Source organism: Falco punctatus, assembly GCF_963210335.1.
Source record: "Falco punctatus genome assembly, chromosome: 1".
Classification (NCBI taxonomy): Eukaryota; Metazoa; Chordata; class Aves; order Falconiformes; family Falconidae; genus Falco; species Falco punctatus.
This window is the reverse complement of record NC_137580.1, coordinates 92,576,265-92,599,106: the sequence shown is the minus strand read 5'-3', so window position 1 is coordinate 92,599,106 and position 22,842 is coordinate 92,576,265. Positions and strand designations below refer to the sequence as shown.

General features: G+C 36.9%; 1 protein-coding gene across 11 annotated transcripts in view; it reads right to left on the bottom strand.

Moving 5' to 3' along the window:
- The window catches only part of MTMR3 (myotubularin related protein 3), an 82,948-nt gene that overhangs the window by 40,794 nt on the left and 19,312 nt on the right, over positions 1 to 22,842 (bottom strand). For 4 of the 11 annotated variants that reach the window (XM_080365668.1, XM_080365672.1, XM_080365675.1 and 1 more), the window contains exons 1-4: positions 6,649 to 6,669; positions 6,052 to 6,132; positions 5,566 to 5,655; positions 4,251 to 4,367 (exon numbers count right to left, since the gene is read on the bottom strand). In XM_080365668.1, coding sequence (XP_080221794.1) covers positions 4,251 to 4,367; positions 5,566 to 5,655; positions 6,052 to 6,132; positions 6,649 to 6,654 — 294 coding nt within the window. In that variant the 5' untranslated portion in view covers positions 6,655 to 6,669. Of the gene's footprint in view, positions 1 to 4,250; positions 4,368 to 5,565; positions 5,656 to 6,051; positions 6,133 to 6,648; positions 6,670 to 10,328; positions 10,408 to 10,517; positions 10,621 to 11,142; positions 11,162 to 11,199; positions 11,281 to 12,110; positions 12,130 to 14,685; positions 14,920 to 22,842 lie in introns of those variants that run through there. The other 7 variants (XM_080365669.1, XM_080365677.1, XM_080365678.1 and 4 more) reach the window with 7 other exon arrangements.

The following is a 22,842-nucleotide window of genomic DNA, read 5'->3' as shown; positions in this document are numbered from 1 at the left end:
GATATACTTAGAGAAACATACCTCTGTAGCTAGAAAAGGCAGCAGTTACGGTTACACTGCTGAAACAACCCACCCCATGGCTCAATCCTCGCCCACAGCACCAAGTGGTCATGCAGTGGACCACGGCCAGGCTGCTAAAAGCCAGCCCCTTTGTCAGTGACTATGCTATTTACCCTACCCTGTATACCATTTGGCCTGAGTCTTTCCAGGACACCACGTCACACCCAGGACCATGAGCTGTAATTAGTACTTTCTTCTTGTTTTCCCAGTTCAGAGGCTGAAATAATGTTAGGGTTATGTTACAGACTGGACGCTTTAAGCAGTACAAGGCCAAGGCTATGTGCTATATGCCCAGAAGCACAGAGTAAAATGACATATGGAGGAACTGAGGATGCAAGGTCAGCTTAGGTGGTCTGCAAGGAGCCTCCTAGCTGGAGGGAGCTGCAACCCCTCCCAGGTATGACCTTGTTCATATAACCTACAAGGAGTACCTGAAGAAAATTTTTCTTTTCATTACAATTAATCACACTTAGTTTTTGTCTTGAAGGCAACCATTTAGTCCCCTTGTCTGCTTTCACAATTAACATGCAATGTGAACAATTTGAGTATCAGGACCTGAGAACAAAACAAGGACTAAGTGTACTGTTCAGCACAGATGAACCACAACTGTGCTACATATATAAGGAAGATAACATACCATTTTCCCATTAAAGGCCAAGCAAGGGAAAGCTCATACCAAAACTTACTTAATCACTAAGACTGAAATTCTCCCTTCATCTCGTCATCCTGATTTTTTTTTTCAAACTATATCCAAATTGTACTATTTGAAAGAGAGTACATACAAGTTTGTGGTTTGTTAAACTACACTAAAACTACAATTCTCCCATAAATGCAAATGGCTTATATAGAGAAAAATGATTAGTAAGAAACACTCACCAGCTGCAAAGTTTGAAATTTTCTTAAGGAAAGCCAATCAATAGAGATTGGCATGGGAACCAAACTTCCCATGTGCACCGAGAGATCACTGTTGAGTCTGCATTTTTATCCCATGGATAAATGTAAGTCAACACTTTTGAATGTCATAATCCCTCCAATTCCTGCATGGTCTACTGGATCTTTTGTTTCTGCATTTAAAACACCATGTTCCTACTATTACTGTGATCTAGGAAATTATTTATGGAAAAGATGTACGCATACAGCTGTTTTCTGCAATGTTGCAATGTGAGCATTATCAACTTTTAAATGTATTTATTTTCAAGCACAGGTGCAGCAAGTGATCTACCAGCATTGTGCTACTTACTGAGGTTTCACAAGCATCATTCTGACAGCCAGTCTATTGAATTGTAAACAAAAAGAGAACAGTGAGGTAAAAAAAGGCAAAGATCAGGAATCCATTTTTAACGGGATTCCATTCCCTTCAAGCAGTAGCCTTTAGTAAGGGGAAAGTAGTTGACATGCATAGTGCTTCTCTGGAGACCATTTTTGCCACGAGAATATCCCATCTACTTCAAGAAGAAATGCCTGCACAAAACATGTGAATTTCCCACATTCACATGGGGAATCAATTTATTTTACAAGTACTATAATGCAGATATTTGCCAAGAATCTTCCTTCTTACACAGAAGTATTTCTCTCTGCTGAGGTGTCAAGGTCATTAGCATGGTTGGACTTAGGATAGTGATTCTTATGAAAATCACTTAAAAGAATTAAAACCCCCGATCCTCACATTAACAAAATTTAAACTTTTTTAAAAGGTCATACAGGTGTTTTATGAACAACTCTAACAATATAAAAACAGTAGGAAAATTACTCTGAAGATTTAACTTAGAAAATCACCATCTGATCAATAATTTCGATCAGCAATATCCAAAGTGATCTTACTCCAAAATTCAACAATTTAAATATGGTTCTTAATTACTACAAGTATGTTTTATCCTCAAAGATATTCCGAATCCTGTTCCGCATTGGATTCCTGTAGAGTTCATACTATGTCATTAGTGATGGTCATATATGGTTACTAAAGAATAGTCTATATTCTGCTCTACCTCATACACTATCTAATTGAATCTTACTGGTTAATGACGAAATATGAAGCAGGACTAACAACCTTGGAGATATCAAAGTGAGAGGGCAGAATACTGCATACGAAAAACAGGGAAGCAAAATTAACTTGGTAACATTGACAAACTTTTATGGACTCTTTCCTGAACACAAATATTATTATTTAAGAAAACAACAATTCGTTACTGCTCAAAAATACTGAATTGACAGTTTTTAAAAAATAATACCCCCAATTATCCTAAGGACAGATATGACAGTAAGTGCAGTGGCTTCTCCAGTAAAGTAACTCCTGGCATTCTTCAGGACAAATTATTTGATTTCTAGGACTCTCTTTTTTCTCGTGTCCCAGCTCCTTGTTTTTAAATATTCAGTCCTTTGCTTTGTCAATTCTAGTTGTCAATTTCATACAACATTCAGACTCTGAATTAAAAAAAAAATAAATCTAACAGCAAGGAGTACAATACAGATTTATTGTAACAGGCCCCTTGGCAGAATTCAGCCCTAGAATTCATGTCTGTATCAAAGCAGCAAAGGAATTCTATAAAACACATGCCTTGTAATGCAACTCCTCTCTGCTGCCAGCAGCATGTAGAGGTGCATCTGAGTGAATTGCACTTGAAGCATCCCAACACCTAGCTGACCCTTGGCTACCATTCCAATGCATGGTGGCACCTACAACTTAACTTTTAAGTCTCAAGTTACGCTTCAGGATTGACTACAGAATAAGAGAAGTGAAAAGTAAAGTTATGCTACCTCTGCATATGCACATACTTGTATCATATCCTTTGTATGGTCAGCACTGGAAGATAATAGCCCTTAGATGCCCAATTAAAGTTTTATAACAATAATGTTTTTGCCATCATTTTGATTAATTGCCATGTTCAGAAATACGTCCAGCAAACTTTATTTGCTGAAAACCCCCACATCATCATGAATTTTAGCACTTCAAGATGTTCACCAGCCCAGCAGACATGCCTATTCAGCCTACAATGACAATTTATGTACTAAATTTGCATTTAAAGTGAGTAACGGTAACTATGACACAGGCACATTTCAAAGTCTGTAGATAACATAGATATATGATTAGAGACAAGCTAAATCAGTAAAGATTAAGTTTCAGTTAGTAAGCAATATCTTTTAGAGTCAATAATTCTGTTCTGGCACAAAACAATAAAAAAACAATTTAAGATCTACATGGCATCAAAAGTAAAATCGGTTAAGTGCACGGGAAAACCCACTGATGTTCCAGACCACTGTCACATGGGTCTCAGTCGTGTAAGTGTTGAACACTTGTTAGCTCTTGTCTTTTGCTTCCCTTGCTTTTCTCAGCTTTGGAATAACATGCAGTTTTGGTGGTTTACACTTAAGTAACCACTGCATATTTCAGGATTTGTGACTGACACCTGGCAACCGTGAACAATTAGCCAGGGTCAGGATTTGTCTTAAAATAAGGAAATTGGTAAAAAACCCATCATCAAAAAAAAAAAAATTATTATACCTGTTGTATTACAAATACCCACAAAAATATTTCTGTGCCATGTATGATGTCCTATCAAATTCTATATCGCTCACAAATGGTATTACAGCACTAGTGCATGTCAGCGTTACACTACTGCAAAGGACTAAACAATGCCCGTTTAATTTATGTCTACGATCAGGAATAGCTAAATAGGTAACAATTTTTAAGAATGGATACTTAGAGTAAAATTCTTTAAAGAAACAGGCATCTGAAGATGGGGTCCAACTCACACCTCTCATGTCAGTGATTGTACTCATACTATCCAACTTCAGACACTTAACTTCAGTAGCTGGACCTAGTTCCACCTTTTGAAGCTCCAAGCAAAGCATGAGTCTAGCTTAGGTGCTCCAAACAGCCCTTTGGAAGACCTTTTATTTCTCTACTGAGTATATACAGAGCTCAGGGAGAACAAATGGCTGACAGCCAGCCATAAAGAGAATGCAAAGCTGAGTGATGTGAAGTTTCCTTACAAAGCCTGATTTACAGAGGTGTCTAGTCACCTTTTGGTGCCTAAATATGTATGTGTTCTTCCTGAAATATGTGACATCATAGAGAGGTATTTCATTATCACTAACTTTGAAAGACAGGATCACGGTACTTTTATCCTAAATTCTCTTATTTGGATTGAGTTCAGAATACCTGTATTAGCACAGCAGCATGAGTAACTTACATTCACAACAGACTCCTTGAATTTGATGTGAAGCCTGTAATTAGAAAGTGCAATGATGGCATCCTCTGCTCGTCCTACATACTCCGTACTCTCACCATGAAGTTCAATGAAAGGGACCTTCAGAATGGGAAGAAAAATCTTTCAAAAACCATTTACCAAAAATATGTATCTCCTGTAAGCATACACTCAAGCACACAACATCTAAAACCAAAATGAAACACTGCTGAGAATTCAACTTAGCTATTACTGCTAAGAAGGAAAGTAAGGTTGGTTCAGAGATTAATTGTAGCCTTTTTTTTAAATGATTCCTCATTTTATCTTAATTTTCCTGAGTAGTAAGTGCTTGGTCAGGGAAAACAATTTTTATTAAAAAATTCTGAGTAAAACATCCTCACATTTTGGCCAGCAGTCTGACCAGCTCCTTGATTTATGCTCTTGCTCCTTCCTTAATGGAGAGTGGCATTTCCATAACGTTACTAAATTCATGCTAAAGTAGGCAAAACATGTAAAATGAATAATCTTCTATGCTACTGGTCCCCAATATTCACCAAGAAAGCTCGGGTAACCAACTTAGACCGGATACCTAAATGCTACATGGCTGAGATTGGTTGGACACATCATACTTTTTGCGTCATATTTCTCACTGCAAATATGAAAATGCAGCACATGCTGCTGTTCATGAAGTCAGAAAACCTGCAGTCATATTACACTGCACGTAAAAATTGCAACTGTTTAATGTGACTTAAGCCAAATTGAGCTGAGCTGGGTGAAAAGTGTAAATACTCAACTTGAAAATAATCTGGTTTTACACCAATTTAGCTTAAATCAATTAAAAATATTTTCTATTAAAATGAAACAATCTACCTATTCAGTTAACATAAGAGTGCCTACATGGGTAAAACATCTGAACTAAACTGATTTCAAAAGGAACTTTGGAAAATTAAGAGACAAAAAAAATAATCATTTTGTGTAACATAAGACTTTTGGCTTCTCAGTAACAAGTAGTAATGGTAGCATTTAACCAGTTAGTGTTATTTTTTTAAAAAACAGAGTCCCGAAGTATGGAATAAAACCTAGCACTTGAAATTACTACACAAGTAATGGTTGCATTTGTCAGACGCTCTAAGGGATCTCTTGCAATGTAACACCCAAGTCCTCTGTCCTACCAACAGTACATGAGTATTTCAAAAGAAAACGTGTTTCTCTTATTGCTGTGCTCAATTGCAAATGAAAAGTCTACAGCAGAAGCCAAAAAATATATAAGTCAACTAGAGATACCGTGATCTCAACTGGCAGGGAGCAGTGTGGTGATTACCTGAAGGTTCTCATCCTCTCGGATCAGCTGCTTCCTGGGAAAAATCTGATTAGCCTGGATGCATTCAAGGCTGTGCTGAGTCTCTTCATCCTGAGAAACAAAGCATTACAGTTAACTTCAGCCCCGTCACTTGCTGCATTCTTCACCGCATAGCAAGCTATCAATGACCAATGAAAAGCTCAAACAGGATGAAGCATTTAGAGAATTCAGGTTATCAGTAACTTACTGAAGTTACTAAACTTTCAAAGACAAGCACTCAAACAACTAAATATGATATTAGAAGCAGTTTTCCTTCCTGCAGCCTGATTAATAGTCATAAAAAATGAAAGAATTGTCATAGTATCAGAAAAAAAAACCATTAACCTAGCTAGTCTAGCCCTACATTAAAAATTCAACAACCCCACATGTAAACATTAATTCTCTACTGTTTTTCAGATTTTAGCCTATTTTGCTTTGTAGCAGACCCTACAAACCCCTTTCACTTACCATGACAGGCCCTGGATAGGAGGAGAAATCCTCGTCTTTACTCACAATACTTTGAGGCTCTTCTTCACGTATTATTAAAATCTAGAAAACCAGAAGAGTGTAACAATTAAGTTAAATTAATTTTCTTTTGGAAAATAAATGCAAATTAACTTTTAGAGACTGACAATTTAGCTGTTACAGAAACTGCAAGCAAACAGTAATTATGAAAAGATGAAATCCATATAAACTCTCCTGAGACACAAAATCGTTACAAAATGCCTGGGTCCTTCTGTTCATTCTGAAAAGCCACCTTTGAATGTACTGCTGGGAGAATACCTGTCTGAATGCAGCAATTAGACTGCTGTTTATATAATTTAAATTAAAACATATTAGCCTTTCTAGATCACCCTGAATTCTCTCCCAAGTCATTTACAGATGGTGATTCGCAAATACATAGGTTATAAAACCAATGGGATTGTAGCGATCATTTAGTCTCATTTGTTATGTAACATAGTTTGTCGAATCCTCCTGGAGTAATCTTTTTTCAACTATGGTATATAAATTCTAATTCACATATGGATAAACTTCATCATTTTATAGCTATGACTCATTTTCTACCTTCATGGATGTATCAAAACATTCATTTTCTTGTGACATTTCCTCTGACCACCACCAATGACCTTTCCAAGAGCTCCAGATCACTACACACTAGTGACTTGCTCTCTCCACTATCTAACAAACTAAAAATCTCTTATCATCTGCAAATTTTTTGGAAATACTTAAGAGCATACAGCCTTGAAGTTTATGAAGTTGACTCTATTAGGAACTTAATGATTGAAGTGAATACATTAGTTACAGTTTGATTTTGAGATTTATCCTGCATTCAATTTTTTAAATTCAGGAAGGTTCATCCTTTTTTTTTTTTTTTTTTAAAAAAAGGATGCATTCAAGTATTTTATGGGGTTTGCAGTCTACAGCGGGTAAAGATACAAAAAAAATGTATCAGTCAAGTTTGGTCAGTTCTCAGGCTGTATGTCACCTTATAAATGTATTTTAAATTATCAGTGTTGTGTGGTTGACAGAGAAAACCACTTTGAATCCATCAGCTCACAAATACACCACCACTGCAGGAAGTGCTAACTACATCCTGTATATTGTACACAATGCTTACAAAGGGAAAAGAAGCAGCAGATGCATGTATTTTCAAACTAAAGCATCCCACTCCTAAAAAGGATCAATGAGAAGAAAGCATTACACTGTCCCTAAAACCTCTGTTAAATAGGAACATCACAATAAACAAAATGCCTTTATGTCCCCAGAGCAGGGGAGAAACAGCTTATAAAAGCTTGCAAGTTGGCTCAAAATTGCACAGCTTGCAGAAGGATGTGTGTGTGTGTGTATAAAAGGAGAATTATTAAAATAATTCAGCTGGAACTAACATTAATTGGCTAAAATCCAATGCAAAAAGTAGATATAAAATCCCTTTTTAAACAAACAAGAAAAACAAAAGGTAGAATACTTGATCAAATTCTGAATCTATCAACTATGGCAACTGATAAGGAAAAATGAAAAGACAACACAGAAATTTCCATGCCTACAAGAACAATAGAGAGTAGGAACATTCTTCTAAGTAATCAGAAACAAAGGAAATTTAGAAATGCTTTCTACAAACAGCAAGATGAAGATAGTATTATTGTTAAAACTGGTTTTAAAAAAGGGCAGAATTATTTAACATTTTTGTTTCTAAAGAAGCAGAAGAAAGACAGTTCATATGTAAACTATGTTGTAACCGATAAGAACATTATAAGAATCACAATAATTAAAGCCAAAAAGACCATAAATCCATCAGGTTTGATCTTTAATATATCAGAAACCATAAAATTCAGCTCTTCTATTCAAAACATGAGCTTTTGCCTGATTGCAGCATGACTTGGTATTTTACGTACGTTGTTTGTGTACACTTATCTTCCAAAACCACATCTACTCTTGAAAATACCAAGAAAGGAGGGGCTTGGCCGTTCTCTAAATGTATCTGGTTTCAGCTGCTAACCTTTGGTTCTCACCATATGTTTTTCAGATTACATGATGCACCGTTCTCCTTGATCTACAAGATTTAAAAAATGAGCCTCCTGCTCAACCAAGTTTAAAATGATGGCTGGCTAAGCAACAGGCTTATTTGTCCAATCAACCTCTATCTTGCAGCTCATCTGTCAAGAAAGACACAGACTGGATTAACTTTGCAGTATATCCTGATATAATGAAGACTAATCATTCAAGAGGAGATTGGTTTCAAAACTGTAAGGTTTACACAGATCTCCTTCTCCATCCTTAAAATAATGATAACAGGAGTTATGAGGAGTTAAGGCATATCTGTATGAAGGCTTTTGAGGAGGACATTTCAGTTACCCTTTCGGCATGCTGTGGAGGCAGGCTGTTGGCATGACTGCCTTCTGCAGCCAACTACCTCTTCACCAGCTCCAATTCTGCTTTTCCAGAGTTGCAGCCACTGTTAAGTCGTTAAGACCAACCATTTCCAGACCTAGACAATTTCTGTACAACTTCAACAAAGCCTTAAACATTTAATAGTAAAGCCTTCTGAATGTAAAAAATACCTTGCTATTTCAGAAAATTCCTTCAACTTCAAGCACAATTATTTAAGAAACACTGACCTAATTAAAAAGATGAGCTTCAATCCAAACCTAAAGCATGCTTAGTATCACAGATGAAAAGTTTTAATATAAGGCACTGTGCTGTAACAAAATTGTTTTTATACTTCAGATTGATTAGACATTTATTTTTAAAGTTTACTATATAACCATCTACATATTAGTAAAAAGAGTATTAGCTTAGCAAATTAGGTCTTTTAAAATTTCTTACAGCTGTGCTCCTAAAATCCAGCATAAACCATCAACAGAGACTATCTAAATTACTGCAAAATGAGCTTCTTATTCTAACTGCAGCATTCAGCTGCAAAACAGCTTCTATTATAATGCTGTGGCTTTTTACATGAATGTGTCTTCTGTATTAAGGTGAATTTTGGGAAAGCTGTGTGAAAAAAAAAAGTCAGTTTCAGTTTTAATCAGGATTATCAGATATAAACTGTGATGTTGCCAAAATAAATGGTACGAGAACTTATTAGACTGGTTGTAAAATAAATAGTTTGCATGCTCACACTGCTTCCAGGTATTAGTGAAACACTTCATCAACTTAACTGCCACAACACAAAAGTACTTCTAAAAATCGCTGACAAAACCAGCAAGAAACATTGATTGTTAGAATGAAGTTCACTGATCTGATAGACAGTGAACATACCAAAAGAAAGTCATTTCCCATCATGTCAACAAGCTGATCCCACTCCTTTCATGATCTCATGATCAGTGGACTGAGTACGAGGGAAAGGAAATACACTACAGGCACCAGGGACAGGGACCACACACTTCTCTGCAGCAGCCCATACTGAGGATGGTCTGAATCAACTCTTCAACCAAAGTTTCAATGTCAATTTCTTTCTATACCAAAGCTTTCTAATCCATTTCCATCCCTACATTTAGCAAACGCTTCCAGATGAGTCATGTGAACAGAAAAAGGATCACAGTGGTTGTGACGCCTAGCAAGGGATTTATGACCCTCATTTAAGAGCACTGCCTTAGAAGTGAGAACAAGAATGTTCCCCACACTGTCAGCGCCAACAAGCCGCTCTGTTGAATTTTACCCGTGATAATTAACACACTGTGCTACTCTGAAGGACAGCCTGATACAAAGTGAGACTAGCAAAAACTGGCTGAAGAAATCTGTTCTGAAGTTGACCCATATCTTTTTTTTTATTAGTTGCAGAATGGAATCAGAATTCTCATTTTGTTTAACCGCAGCTGGCAAATAATCAGCTCCTCCATGACAGTAAAAACCATTTCCCAGAAATGAAATGGAAATGTTCAAATACAGCTTAGATAAAAATTGGTCAAGAAAACACTTTCATAAAAAGCACTCTCAAATTCAGGCTCCTACTTTTAAATAGGATCACACATAAAAATAGATAACTTACACATAACGTAGTGAAACTTGGGTTTATTGTTAGAAATAATTCTTTTGGGGGGGGGGGGGACTGAGGCCAAAATAGGTTCTTTTATCAATTTACTGTGCTGCCCTTTAAACTGTACTTTCATGTCTATTAAATTACACCAAAAAAAGAGGTTAGTCTTGTTAGTTCTCCATTCTTGTGTTCTGCTTGAAAGGATAAATGATTAGGAAAGGTTGTAACCTCAGACTCTGTTCAGCCAGTATAGGAACATCTTAATTACCTTTCATTTCAGACGTGCCTTCTGGTCTAAATTATGTACATAATTAAGACTAGCAATAACCATCTGTTTGCCAGTGATTCTAAACAAAAAACATTATATAAATAAAGGATCATTTAAATTCACATATATTTAAATATAGTTGAACTTACAGCAAGAAAAAAGAAAAAATGGAGGGGAAAAAGGAAGTACCTTTTTCATTTCATTTCATTCACAAGCATTTCACCTTGTTCCCCTGCCCTCCCCCTGTCCAGATTCTGAATTCCACTTGTTTAAGTATCAAAAGCAAACTGAGTTGACCCTCAGTTGCAAAACATAGCTATTTGTACGCTGTGTCACAGTTACCCTGCAAGTTTTAGACACGAATCCAAAGGTTTTGACAAAGAAGCATTGGAAAATCTGAGAATGAAATATTCAAGAATGCAATCTAGCTTTAGCAAAAGATGATTCTCTTACAAACCGAAAACAGCTCTTCCCCTTTTGCAGGTGGAAGGAAATTATTCTGAGATAAGGATAAACACTTAGTTTCCCACGTTTCAACCCCTGACAGCAAGGTTTCCCCTCTTTCCTGGCACTGCATGTAGAAGTAATTGAAAAGTTTTCAAAAGTATTTACTGGGGAAGTAGCTAACAATACGGACATTTACACATTACTCACAAATAGGAGCAGGATAGACAAAGAATCATGTTTGAAGATTGTGTACAACTAAGAATCAGAAGGGGTTTTTTATAATTAAATTCTAACTTGGTAAAATATTGACTTTTGTCTAACAACTTGGAAAATGCTTTATTTAATTAAAAGAGTAATCAATGCTCACCATAGAATCCACCTTCAACAGGCAGCTCACCTTACCAAATTAATACAAACAGCTTACCAAAGAATGAGAGACAATAAACCAGTCCTCTTTGTCCCAGAAAATTTCAAACTATACTCTTCTGATACTTCACATTGGCAACTGCAAATAAAGAGAGAGTACTTTAAAACATGAACCTTCATTTAGAAAAAAAAACACCCACTTCTTCAATAGCTAGTGACTCATACAATAAACTCTGATGTTATGTTAGTTTGTCTTAATACAAGTAGAAAAGTAAGAAGTACTAAGTCAGTTTTAACTACTGAGATCTTATATGCCCAAACAGGGAATTCAATAATTGGATTCTGACAGGTACATGTGTGCTGGTTAAGGCCTCTTTTCTGGTAAGGAACAGTTTAGAAATCAAAACCACAAAGCAATTTAATTTCTTTTTTTCTTTTAACATTTTTGGTACACAGAAGTGGGGAAAAAATTACTTAGCAATACAAGCTACAGGAGAGCTCTTTTCTAGAAGAGCCAACTGGTTTTGTACTGATCTTCAAAAGTGTTTTTTAATTGTACACTAAAATTAGCTTTTTAAAGCAGATGAAGACCTCCAAACAGTGGTTATTGCCTAAGTACTTTTGGACAAAGCTGAAAAAAAGCCAAGGTGAACAACGATGCTCACATGATACCATGCAAGCCCTATCTTTTTGACTTTCTAAATGCTGTAGAAAGAGTTGTTTCCTCAAAAATAAATGTAAGTATTGCACCTCAAATACATATTTGTCAAAAAAATTATATGGAGAAAATATCTGATTTGCTTCTTCCTACACAGTCACTCTAGTAGGTTTTTACAGATGTCTTCTATAGCATCTGAATGACTGCTAGGACACAAAGTTCTATACTAAAATACCCAAACCCTAAAATTCAAGTTCCAGACTAAGCCCAACCATTCCTAAAGCGCACAAGCAGCCAAACTGATGGAATACCACTGCCTTGTATCCAGTGTACCCGAAGACTCGCTCTTCACAGTAACTTGGGAAGCTATCCCAATAACATGCTGCATGTGTATATGCCTGGAAAGTCTAACTTCTATAAACATGTAATCCTGCTACTAAAAATAGCTTGCTGGTACTCTGTGCCAAAACTAGGGATAGTTTTCATTCTGGTCCATTAAACAAAATAACCCCCTATTTTGCATTGATTGTGCCCTTTAATTTATGGTTCATGACAGGGGGGCGAAAAAGTATTTTCGGTATACAAAAAAAGATATATAATTTTAGGACTGACATAGCAGAAAAATAGTTTCAGAAATACAAACTTAGATGTATCAAACAAAACAGATTTAACATTTCACACAGCAGACACTTTAGGGGAATCTCATATGCATCTACATTCAGTTATTATTTAAACAAACTGTGACATTAGGATGTTTTGCTTTAGTAGGAAACACCCTAGGAGTGATCACAGCTTTTAAAAACTTCAGCTAATCACGAATTACAGTTTTATAATAGTTTCTAAAAGAAACATTTGGTTACCTGCAACACAGATAAACTTTTTTTTTATTTTAAAATCTGTCTCTACCAACAAGCCAAACACTAATTCCAATAGTTTTATGGGTTTATAATTAAACAAGGCACACGAAGCAGAAGGGACAGTTTTACTTTGAGGTACCAACTTGATCACACAACAAGTTCAACTTTACAGCTGCTCAGTTATACAAAGTCATCTTTCATTGGAATGCTTAGCAAGCTTATTAAAAAAAAAAAAAAGCTATGAAGGCAGACTATGCAACTCCAGAGCAACTCTTCAGAGACAGTCTTCTGGCCACGTCCTTACTTTTTACAAGGCAAGATACACATTTAGGGTAGCAGGAGGCAGACTTATTTTGTGTGTTTTAGGGCCAAGAAAAAAAACCTTCACAAAATCTGCAACAAGCATTTTATTGAATTTAATGAGGTCTGGAAGAAGCCACTGAATCTCAAGAGTTTTGTAGAGAGGTTTTAAAAACAGGAGAAAAATGTTCCAATATAAACGTTAGTAATTCCGCTTTATTCCTGCCAGTATTAAGAAAACACTTCAGGACACGCTCATCAGCATTCCTCTTGCAAGGCTGCTAGTCACAGATAAGCACCTCAAACGTTATCACTTCCTAAGTCAACAACTTGTGCCAAAAAAAAAAAGGCAAAAAAAAAAAAAAGCTGACTGTAAGAAGAAACATTGCTGTAAATTCTACTACCATCTCCAAAACACTAATTACTTAAGGGAGGAGCAATCCCAAGTACTGCTGTAGAACTGTTTAATGAATCCAGCTGAGCACATCCAAGTTTGATACCCCTGAGGAGGGGGATGCAGGCTTGCCCTCCATGTGCTCCCACCGTTTCCTTTGCATGAGCTCTTCTGTTTGAACCACAAAGGACAGATCCAGCACCATTAAGAAAGCAAAGGGTAGAAGAAGGAAAACAGAACAGGACCGTTTCAGTAAATCCTGCAAGGTCAAACATGGTTAGTAAAGGAATTGGCTTTGCACCATCTTTCTTATTAGACTGTCACACTGTCATAGCTGCTTGGGTTAGATTTTTTGATTTACGCACAGGTGCTGAAGGACATATTAACACTGTCCAATTTTAAACATGTAAGAAGTCATTCTGCCATAGGGGGCCAGTACTTCCAGAAATGCGAAGAGGAACACTTAAACTAAACTTTTGCTTTGAACCATCTTCTCAGGATCCTTCCCTGTTAACTGTTTCGGGAATTTGGGCATTAAGTGAACACTTTAAGTAGCACATCGGTCTTGCCTCCATTGTTTTTTTTCTTGGAAGATGCTATGCAGAGGTAGAGTAGTAGGATGAGATAGCAATCATTCTATAATAGTGAAAGACAAGCAATAACATAACTGGGGAGGAAATTCAGAATAATGGTTTCCCAGTTGCAGAACTTTAATCCCTAGAGATATTCCAAACCTGACCAGCCCTTCAGCAACCCAACATCAAAGCTGGCCCTACTCTGAACAGAGTATTGGACTACATGACCTCCAATCTAAATTATACAAGTCTGTGACATTTTTTTTCTTGACATTTAATTAAAAAAAAAATGGCAAATACCTAGAAAAAAACTCTTGAAAAGTTTATTAAAACTTGTTTAATTAGTTGTCACTTCAGTTTCTTAGCTGAAAGGCTGTATCTAGCAAGAATAGAAGCAGTATGGTTTGATAAACATAAAGCTAAACGACAAAAGAAAAGAACAGCTTTGCAAAAAAAAAAACCAAGTCCTGATCTTCTGTAGCCACAAAGCTATCCTCTCAACGCTGTAGACAAAACTAACCCAAACTTTCTTCTGGTAGTTGCCCATTTTAAGTGTATTTTTTCCTCCCATTGCTGAAATACAGCATTTCTGCAATAGTTACGCCACAGCATGTCACAACTGTAATATTATGCAAGTGCAACTTCTGATTTAGAAGTTCTCTATTTCTGTTTACGTTTTGAACTTCATAATATTGCTGCTCCCATACAACCAAGCTCTGCAGTGCCTGAACCTTCTCTTGCACCACACTATCACACTTACCATTTCATCACCTTTTTGTTCAGCTGCTTTCTGCTCAGCTTTAGCTCACGTATAGATGGCTCTTCTCTTTCCTTTTTAATGTCCTTCCTAGTGGATTTTAGCTTGCTTTCCCCAAAAACTATTTTTACTTTATTCTTCACGTGCTAAGGAATAGGAACAGAGTGCTACTATCAGGTACCTACCACTTGGGTGATGTGGTTAGCTTGTGGCTGAGCTAAAAACCAGAGGGCATGACAGCATGAGGACTGCGGCTTTGAGTACAGCTGCTCCTGAGGCTGGATAGTGCAAAGTTACTACTAAACAGAAAGTTTTAGAACACATACACAGAGAAGAAGAAATACCAGTCTTCAGGAAAGTATTTTTTGGTTCCTACTGCCATGTGTCTTTTCATAGGCTTTCCCAGATTTAGTTACACAACTTCCAGTTTGGAATGCAGTTGAATACAAAGGAATGTACACATCGCTACTCAAATGCATGACAGAGTAAGCGGAGATCAACCACCATACAGAGTACCTCACTACCCCTTAACATGGGTGGGGAGCGTCTTACATCAGAGCATTTTGAAAATATTTTATTCCCTTTTCTGTTCTACCTGTGCTTCTGTGAGTGAAGTATAAAAATAATTATACAAGTCCAAAGAATCAAAAAAGTTCTGTCAACATCTGTCACTGCACTGACTCATACGTTAATGGCAGGTAACAAAGTTTCCTGCAGAACCCTTTCCAGGTAGACATGTTATTTTCCTTCAGCTTCCTACTCAGAAGAGGCACTAATCTGTTTTTAAAGCAGCTTAAGCTGATTATCTTTGCATACTAGTCAAAGAGATGACTTTTTACACTCTTCAAAAATTAAACGCAGAAGGAACAGTTCAAAGATAGGACAAAAAACATCTCAAACAGTAAGCAAAGCTTGAAATAGCAAAAGAACACAGTAGGCAAGGCAGTAAAAGCACTGCTGAGACTTCCTTTCATTAGGAAAGTTCCATTCTTCCATAACTGATGTAAAGAATAAAATCTTTAAAGTGGGATTGCTGCATTGTAATTATTCAAATTAATAACAGGTTTCTTTCAGGAAAGAGTGTTTCTGAATAAGAATTATATATCAATATTATTCACTGATCTCAAAACAGCCCAGGTCAAAAGACCACAAGGTTGAAGCCAAAATCTGAAGAAAATGCCACTTTTTCTTACAAGATTTCAGGTTTTCTTTTGAATTCCTTTTTCATTTGGATAAAACCCTGAAATCTAAATAGTGTAATTGTTCATACATAAGCTAGGATACAATTTGCCCATCAGAGATCTTCTGAGGAATCACTGGAAATTTAAAACTAAGTCACTCTATTACTTTCTTTTCCTTTCAATTACTCCATATTCCTCAATTTTGTGTGCATGACAGACAGGTAATGTCTACCAAGAAAGACCATGGAGTTATACATATGTCTGAACTGTGGAGGTCTGCAAGGATCTGACTCTAGTAGTCATGTATGAAAGCTGACAGGACACAGAATACTGACCAGGGCCTTGAGCTGGTGGAAACTCAGCAGATTTGTGCAGGTTCTAAGCTAGGAAGGTGATCAAGTGTGCTGGAGAGGGTATTATGTCAAAAGGTAATCAAAGAGCCATGAGAAGTAGGGAAATATTAGATTGTAGTTATGAAATAAAAAGCAAGTGAGCAAGACTGACTGAGACCAGGCAGCAAGAGTTTCCATTTGAAAATGCAGAACAGAGTAAGAAGGGAATAATTTGTTCCTCATACATCCCATTTTTCCACTAAGGTCCTTACAGCCCATTTGCCATGAGTCACATTCCCTCCACTGGTGCTTCCTTTCTAGAAGGCAGGCAACAAACAAATAGGTGTAAGAGGCTGTAAAAGTCTCAAAGGTTCTACTCATCCTCCCAAATCACCTGTTCATACCCCCTTCCCTCCTCTGTAACATTCTGCTTAAAACTCAATCCTTTCTGTTAATTGGAAGAGTACTAGAAAGAGGCAGCTGCTGATCTAGGAGACCTGCATTACACAGTACCCATCATGACAGGATCCTTACATGTTGTAGTTTATTGACAGTGAATGCAACACTAAAGAGATCTACAAGTCATTAAAAAAAGAAAGTTCCAAAAATAGGAATAACCAAGAGGCAAATTTCATTTGAAGACTCCTGTGGAGTTTCAGGTTACAGTCCCATGAATTTTTTTTCCCTCCATTGAACTAGTTTAGAACAACATACAGTAGTTATGGCTATTAGCTCCTCTGTGTGTAAGTTGACCTCATTTTCTCTATACTTTGTCTGGCACAAAGCTTTTAAAACCTCTTTAACAAAACACCACTCAATCAACGCTTTTGTCATAATAACTTTATTGAAAGACCAAGTACCTGCTATGAATAAACATTTCTTTCTCAAAGCATTAAGTGGGTTAAGTTATTATAAGGTGTCCATAGCAGCGAACTCAGCCCCCCACAGAGGCTCAGAGCAACAGCACTGATCAGCTGTATCACTACCAACAGGCAGGAGACAGCAACATGTTTTCTGTTATCCAGGCCTGTGACAAGATACTTCCTTTTACTGCACACCCTGCACAATGCAGTTATGGACTACAGGTTTAATCCATTGATTCTTAAATTGTATTGAAAAAGCCTGTTCTGTCAAGGAGGCCGTTTGGGTAAGACACACATCCTCCTCCTCCACTGTCTTCACTTAAGAGAAGGCCATTTGAGAGGCTCAGTGTTCAATGACTTTCAGACTACCTTATGCAAGCATGAAAGTTCGTCATTTCAAATGGCCTAACACTAGCACTTGACAGAATTGTGCAAGACTCCAAAAATGCCTTTAATGTGACAAGGTGTTTCTGCTTTAAAACAGAATACATTTGCATTCCCTGAAACATGGTGAACCATCAGAAAGGGTACTGCTCCCACACTCTTCAACAAAACAGTCCCCTTCCTTACCTGACACCAACTCCAACATTTCAGACCCCTCCAGCTCCTAGATGCACGACAGAACTCGTACAGAAAGAAGTCAGATTATGGAACCACTACTCTACAATGTTGTGTATGTTGTTTGCTTCCAAAGTAGAGCCTGAAAGCAACTACATGACATTTAGAATTTATAGAATTTGGGGCAGCTTAAGGCTTTCTTCAACACCGCAGGAGTGGCATTTTCTTTACGGAACTAGTCAAATAGCTTGCTCATCTCAAACTACTTTATTTTTCAAAGCATTAAGCAGGCCAAGATAAATGGCAGAGTTTACAGTTCAAATACTAATAACCCTCAAAATGTCTCATCTGCATTACAACTATTAAGCATACAACTGTATCCTGGACCAACAGGAACTAATACACAGCAATGATATTTCTGCCAGCATCCATGAACTTGGGGATGAACAGCCAGTCTCTTCCATCCAACCATGGCAGGGGATAAGTATGTTTGATCACAGCATTAGTACTATTGTTTATTTACAGTATAAAATAGTAAGTTAATTCAATACAAGAAAAGCATTGAGTTTGGCTATTTCTTTATTAGTAGATACAAAACAATCCTGGTAACTGAATCAAGCAATCATATTGGAAGAGCTGACCTAGGCAGAGCGCCAGCTTTATTTAGTCACAAGAGACCCTTTTTTATGAACTGACCACCTAATTTTCACATTTCAGGAGTTAATCAAGGAGCAGGGTAGCTTTTCTAGGATCAAACAGCTGTTTTCTAAAGAGCAGTCTAAATACTTGTTTGGGCATCATCCACAAGACCACCAAAACATCAACAGCAGTCACTGTTCAACCAGCCACTTAATAAGTACTATAAGTCAAATTACAAAGATAAAACTACATGTGCTTGTCACGATAAGGAGACCAACAAAAGCTGGGTAAGGAAGCACTAGCAGCTTAAGTGAGTGTAAGGAATTTTCTGCTAGCTCTTACTTAGACAGCAAGTTCCCATTTAAAGCCAGACACATGATTTACCAGAACAGGTTACTCCCTTCCTTATAATTGAGCAGCTAACCCCTTCGCGTAGAACAAACAGGTTTTTGCATCAGTCCATTTCCAGTTTCAACTTCTCTCACTGTGTAGAAAACCAGACTAGTAACAGAGCATACTGCTGAAAGTTTGGAGAAGACTCACACCAGCATTGCCCTTCACCTAGGCAGAGCAGTTAAGAGCTTAGGCTCCTTATGTGTACTAAGACATACACAGAACTCTGATGCCTTCCACAATGAAGGAGGCTTCTTATATTTAGATCACAAGGGACAAACTGGTTTGGCTGATCTACCAGTACACTGCCTCCAAAAAACCTGCTACTTTATGTCCTTTCTTTGACCATCTGATTCAATTCACTAAAGCTAGGACAAAATGCAGGAAGAGCAAATACCTTTTTCCTCCTATAGTTAAAGCACTTCAGTATCTTCCAAATATTAAGACAGTTGTTTATTTCAATCTTTTTCCATTCATGGAAGGTCATAGTTACTGGCAAAATACTACTTTCCATTTGCAAGCTGCACTTAAGACCTGGCATTGGTCTAGACAACTAAAATAAAAGGCAAAGAAAGTTAGTCTTAAAAAAGGGTCCTACAAATGTATGCAGAAAAAGGACGCTGAGCCACCTGCCTATCGGACTACAGTGAGAAGCTCTGAACTCTTACTTGAGAGCTTAATCAAATACCAAGGATTTAAACAGCATTTGTACATGGGCCTTTGATGTGGGAGGCAGGAGGCACAGTAAGTAGCCATGCATCTCTTAGGATTGCCTAAAGAAATCTGAAGCTAGTCTTAATGTATCTCAATTTCCATAACAAGTTTGAAAATCAATACTAGATACTCATAACGTATGTAATTAAGTACTGAGATCTTCAATAGACCAGTTAATTTTGTCACACTGTGAAATTTGTTCCTCTACATGCCCAGCAGTGCTGTTTCAGAACCAGTTTGCTATTATGTAAATTTTTTAAAGCTTATTTTTTAAGTCCAGTAGTCCTCCAGCTACTAAACCAAGGTAGTTTGTTATGGAAGGATCTTGTTCAAATCTTGAACAATCTGTCAAAGAAAGGAACAATTACGATTTCTGAAGTCATGTTTCCAGAGGCTGAGTTCAGTCATGACAACTCCCTAACATCTTTGCTCTATGTAACAACTTCTGTGAGTATACAAGCTTGTCAGTTTACACTGAGGTTGCACAGATATTCAGAGCCAGGAAAGAATTTTCTTGGATTAACAGAACATACTTACTCTGAAAGGCTAAACAGCATGAAGCCAAAGTTAAAAATATTTAGGCAATTCAGAGAGGCACCAAAATAGGTTTTATGGGTTTTTGTTAAGGCATATATGTATATCAAAACACTGAGTTCGCTAGAATTTCAACTAAGTTCTGCAATAGACTGCAACTCTGCTAGTGAAAAAAGGTTTGATATCTTTCCAGTTAATATTTACTAGCCACAAAGTCTCTCCTCTCCTCCCTCCCACATTTAAAGTTGAAAATCCATTGACCTAAATGTTCAGGCTTCCTTGGGAAGATACCAGCAGATATTTGCCTTATGTGGAAAAAAGGAATAAATCCAACGTGGCAACTTTATCTCCTTTGAAATCACTGCTTCAATGGCAAGATCAACCAACAAGAATGAGTTTCTCTAGGGAACAAAGATTTAAGTCTTGATTTCCTACCTGCTCACTTAGATCAATCCACACCAAGTTCTGTATAGCTGATTAGTTTTTAACAAAAGGATGCGTTGCTCCAGTATCCTATTTTATACTAAATACCCTTTTTAAAGAAGAGGCAAGACAAAAGTAATGCAAGACAGTAACAAGTGTCTATATATACAGGCAAACAGATTCCTACAACAATATAACATGAGAAACAAAGGTTGCTGTAGATTCACTGTTTCTAGTGTTGAATTACTGTAGGAATGTATTTGCCTATATACAGACACTTACGACCTGGTGAACACACCTTTCCCCAAAATCTGAGTTAGTGCGGATTTATTCATGTCAGGCAAACTCTCATTTAAATCCCCTCTCACTTATTTTTCCCCTAGAGAAACTCATTCATATTGGTAGATATAAACAAAATGAGAAGAACAATAATAATACAAAGAACATAAGTAGTCATTTAAGTGTTTTATCCTTTAGAGAACATTCACTCCATCCCTGTGCGACTCAAACCAAACTCTGTTTACTAAGAGAATTGGCTGTAATAGAGAGATAAATCATCATTTTGAAGAAACAAAGAGTTTGGGTTCTTCAGCAAGTTACCTAGATGCCATGCATTCACATCTTACCCCACAGGCACTGTAGAAGTGCATGCAATTCAACAGATATTTCTGTTATTGATACATCAGGTAAGATAATTTTCATTTTTAATATGGTTTAATCCCAGATTTTAAAAATATGTACATCAGTATGCAGGCAACTTTAGTTACCCACTTTAATTTTTTTTTTGCATTTGAATCATTATCAGCCAGTAAGACTTAACCTTCCTTTAAATAAATAAGATTTATAGCCATCCTGACAGTAAATTTAGCATGTCCCCTTCAAGTTGTATTTTATAAAGACATACAAGAATGTGTGCATATTAGTCCATAAGCTCCCTTAAGGATATGAAAATAGCACAAATTACATTTTTAACACTTCAATTCTTACCTGTGACTTGCAGATATCAAGCTTCAGTTAAATGCACCAAAGCAACTTTTCACAGTAAAAAAAGTAAGCTCAAGTAGATTATTCTATTGTTATTTAATCCTTCAATTTGAAGTTTCCTCTGGTAACTGACTTAGTAGCAAAACCAAGTCTGTGCTTACCGAACACAACCTCAGAGATGCCCGTCTTAAATCCATGGGGATAGAATACTCAAGTTGCATTTCCTCAGATTCAAAAAGTAAATCAGGAAAGGTTTGGCAAAAAAGAAGATACAAAAATAAGGAGCAGTAAGAGGTTAACACTTGAGTTTTGGGTCCTAATTTACTGCTTTGCTTCTGATGAAATTAAATGACAAAAACCCCTGACCTCAACTGACAACATCTTGTTTCATGACACATAAGTGGGATGAAGCTGCTGACAACGTATGAACACAACCCTGAAACTCAGTTTGCTCAGGTACTCAAGGATCTCAAAGATCTTATGAGGTGTCAACCTTGGTCAAAGTCCAAACCAAAAAAAGGCAAGAATTTCTTTCCTTCCTGTAAATATAAGAGTGCCTGAACTAAAGCTTGCCATCAGGTCCAGAAGGACTGTACTTCACAGAAAGCTTTTCTTCTGAAAGACATTCAAATTAAAGACCAGAGATTTGTGCTGTTTACAGTCACAGTAACAAGATTCAGGCATGAAAAAGCAGAAGTTACATCTGTCCCTGTAAATCCAAACAGGAAAGCAGAAAGAACTAGGATAGAAACATGTAAAAAAATTCAGAACAATCTGGGCTGAATGGGACAGTTGCACATTAGTTAGTCCAACCCTCCACTTGACACAGTTCCATTTAGATCAAGCTGCTCAAAGACTTGGCCAGCCAAAGTTTGAGTATTACCAAGCATATTGCTTCTAGACAACCCGTTCCAATATTAAGGTTAGAATCTTAAACTAAGTTCAGAAAAATTCACAGACAAAGGAAGCCTTCATGCTCTGTGGCAAAATCAAGGAAAACAACAAGGATAAGAACAACATTCAGAATACTTAGGTCTACCTCACTTTTATTATAAGCCTTTATTTCAAGAGGTTATGCAGTTGGTGTAACAAATCTACATGTGAAGACAAATCTAGAAGCAAATGCTCAGAGCTTAGACAAAAAAGGACTTGTAATTTAAATAAATACCAGCTTGCTGTGGGAAGAGCCTCAGTAGTCAGGCCTTGTATTTCTGAAAAAGCTTGCATACAGTTTTGCACTCTAGATTCAAATGCCAAAAAAGCCAAACTCCTTTCCTGAATGAAAGATTATATCTTGATCTAGAAAAGCTTACTTGGCAAGTTTAAATTAGTCCATCAACTAAGTACAAGGACCCAAGGAATGTATATTTTATTGCAAGTAACACCTCTGTGTCATTAGCTTGGAAATACAACATCTCTGCATCAGTTTCAGGTCTAGCTGACAACTGTTTTGGAAGTCTTCTCTGATGGTAGAAGCTTCCAGAATAACCAATGAAATCCACAAACTAACACCAGCAGCCAAACTATGTTTGGTTCAAA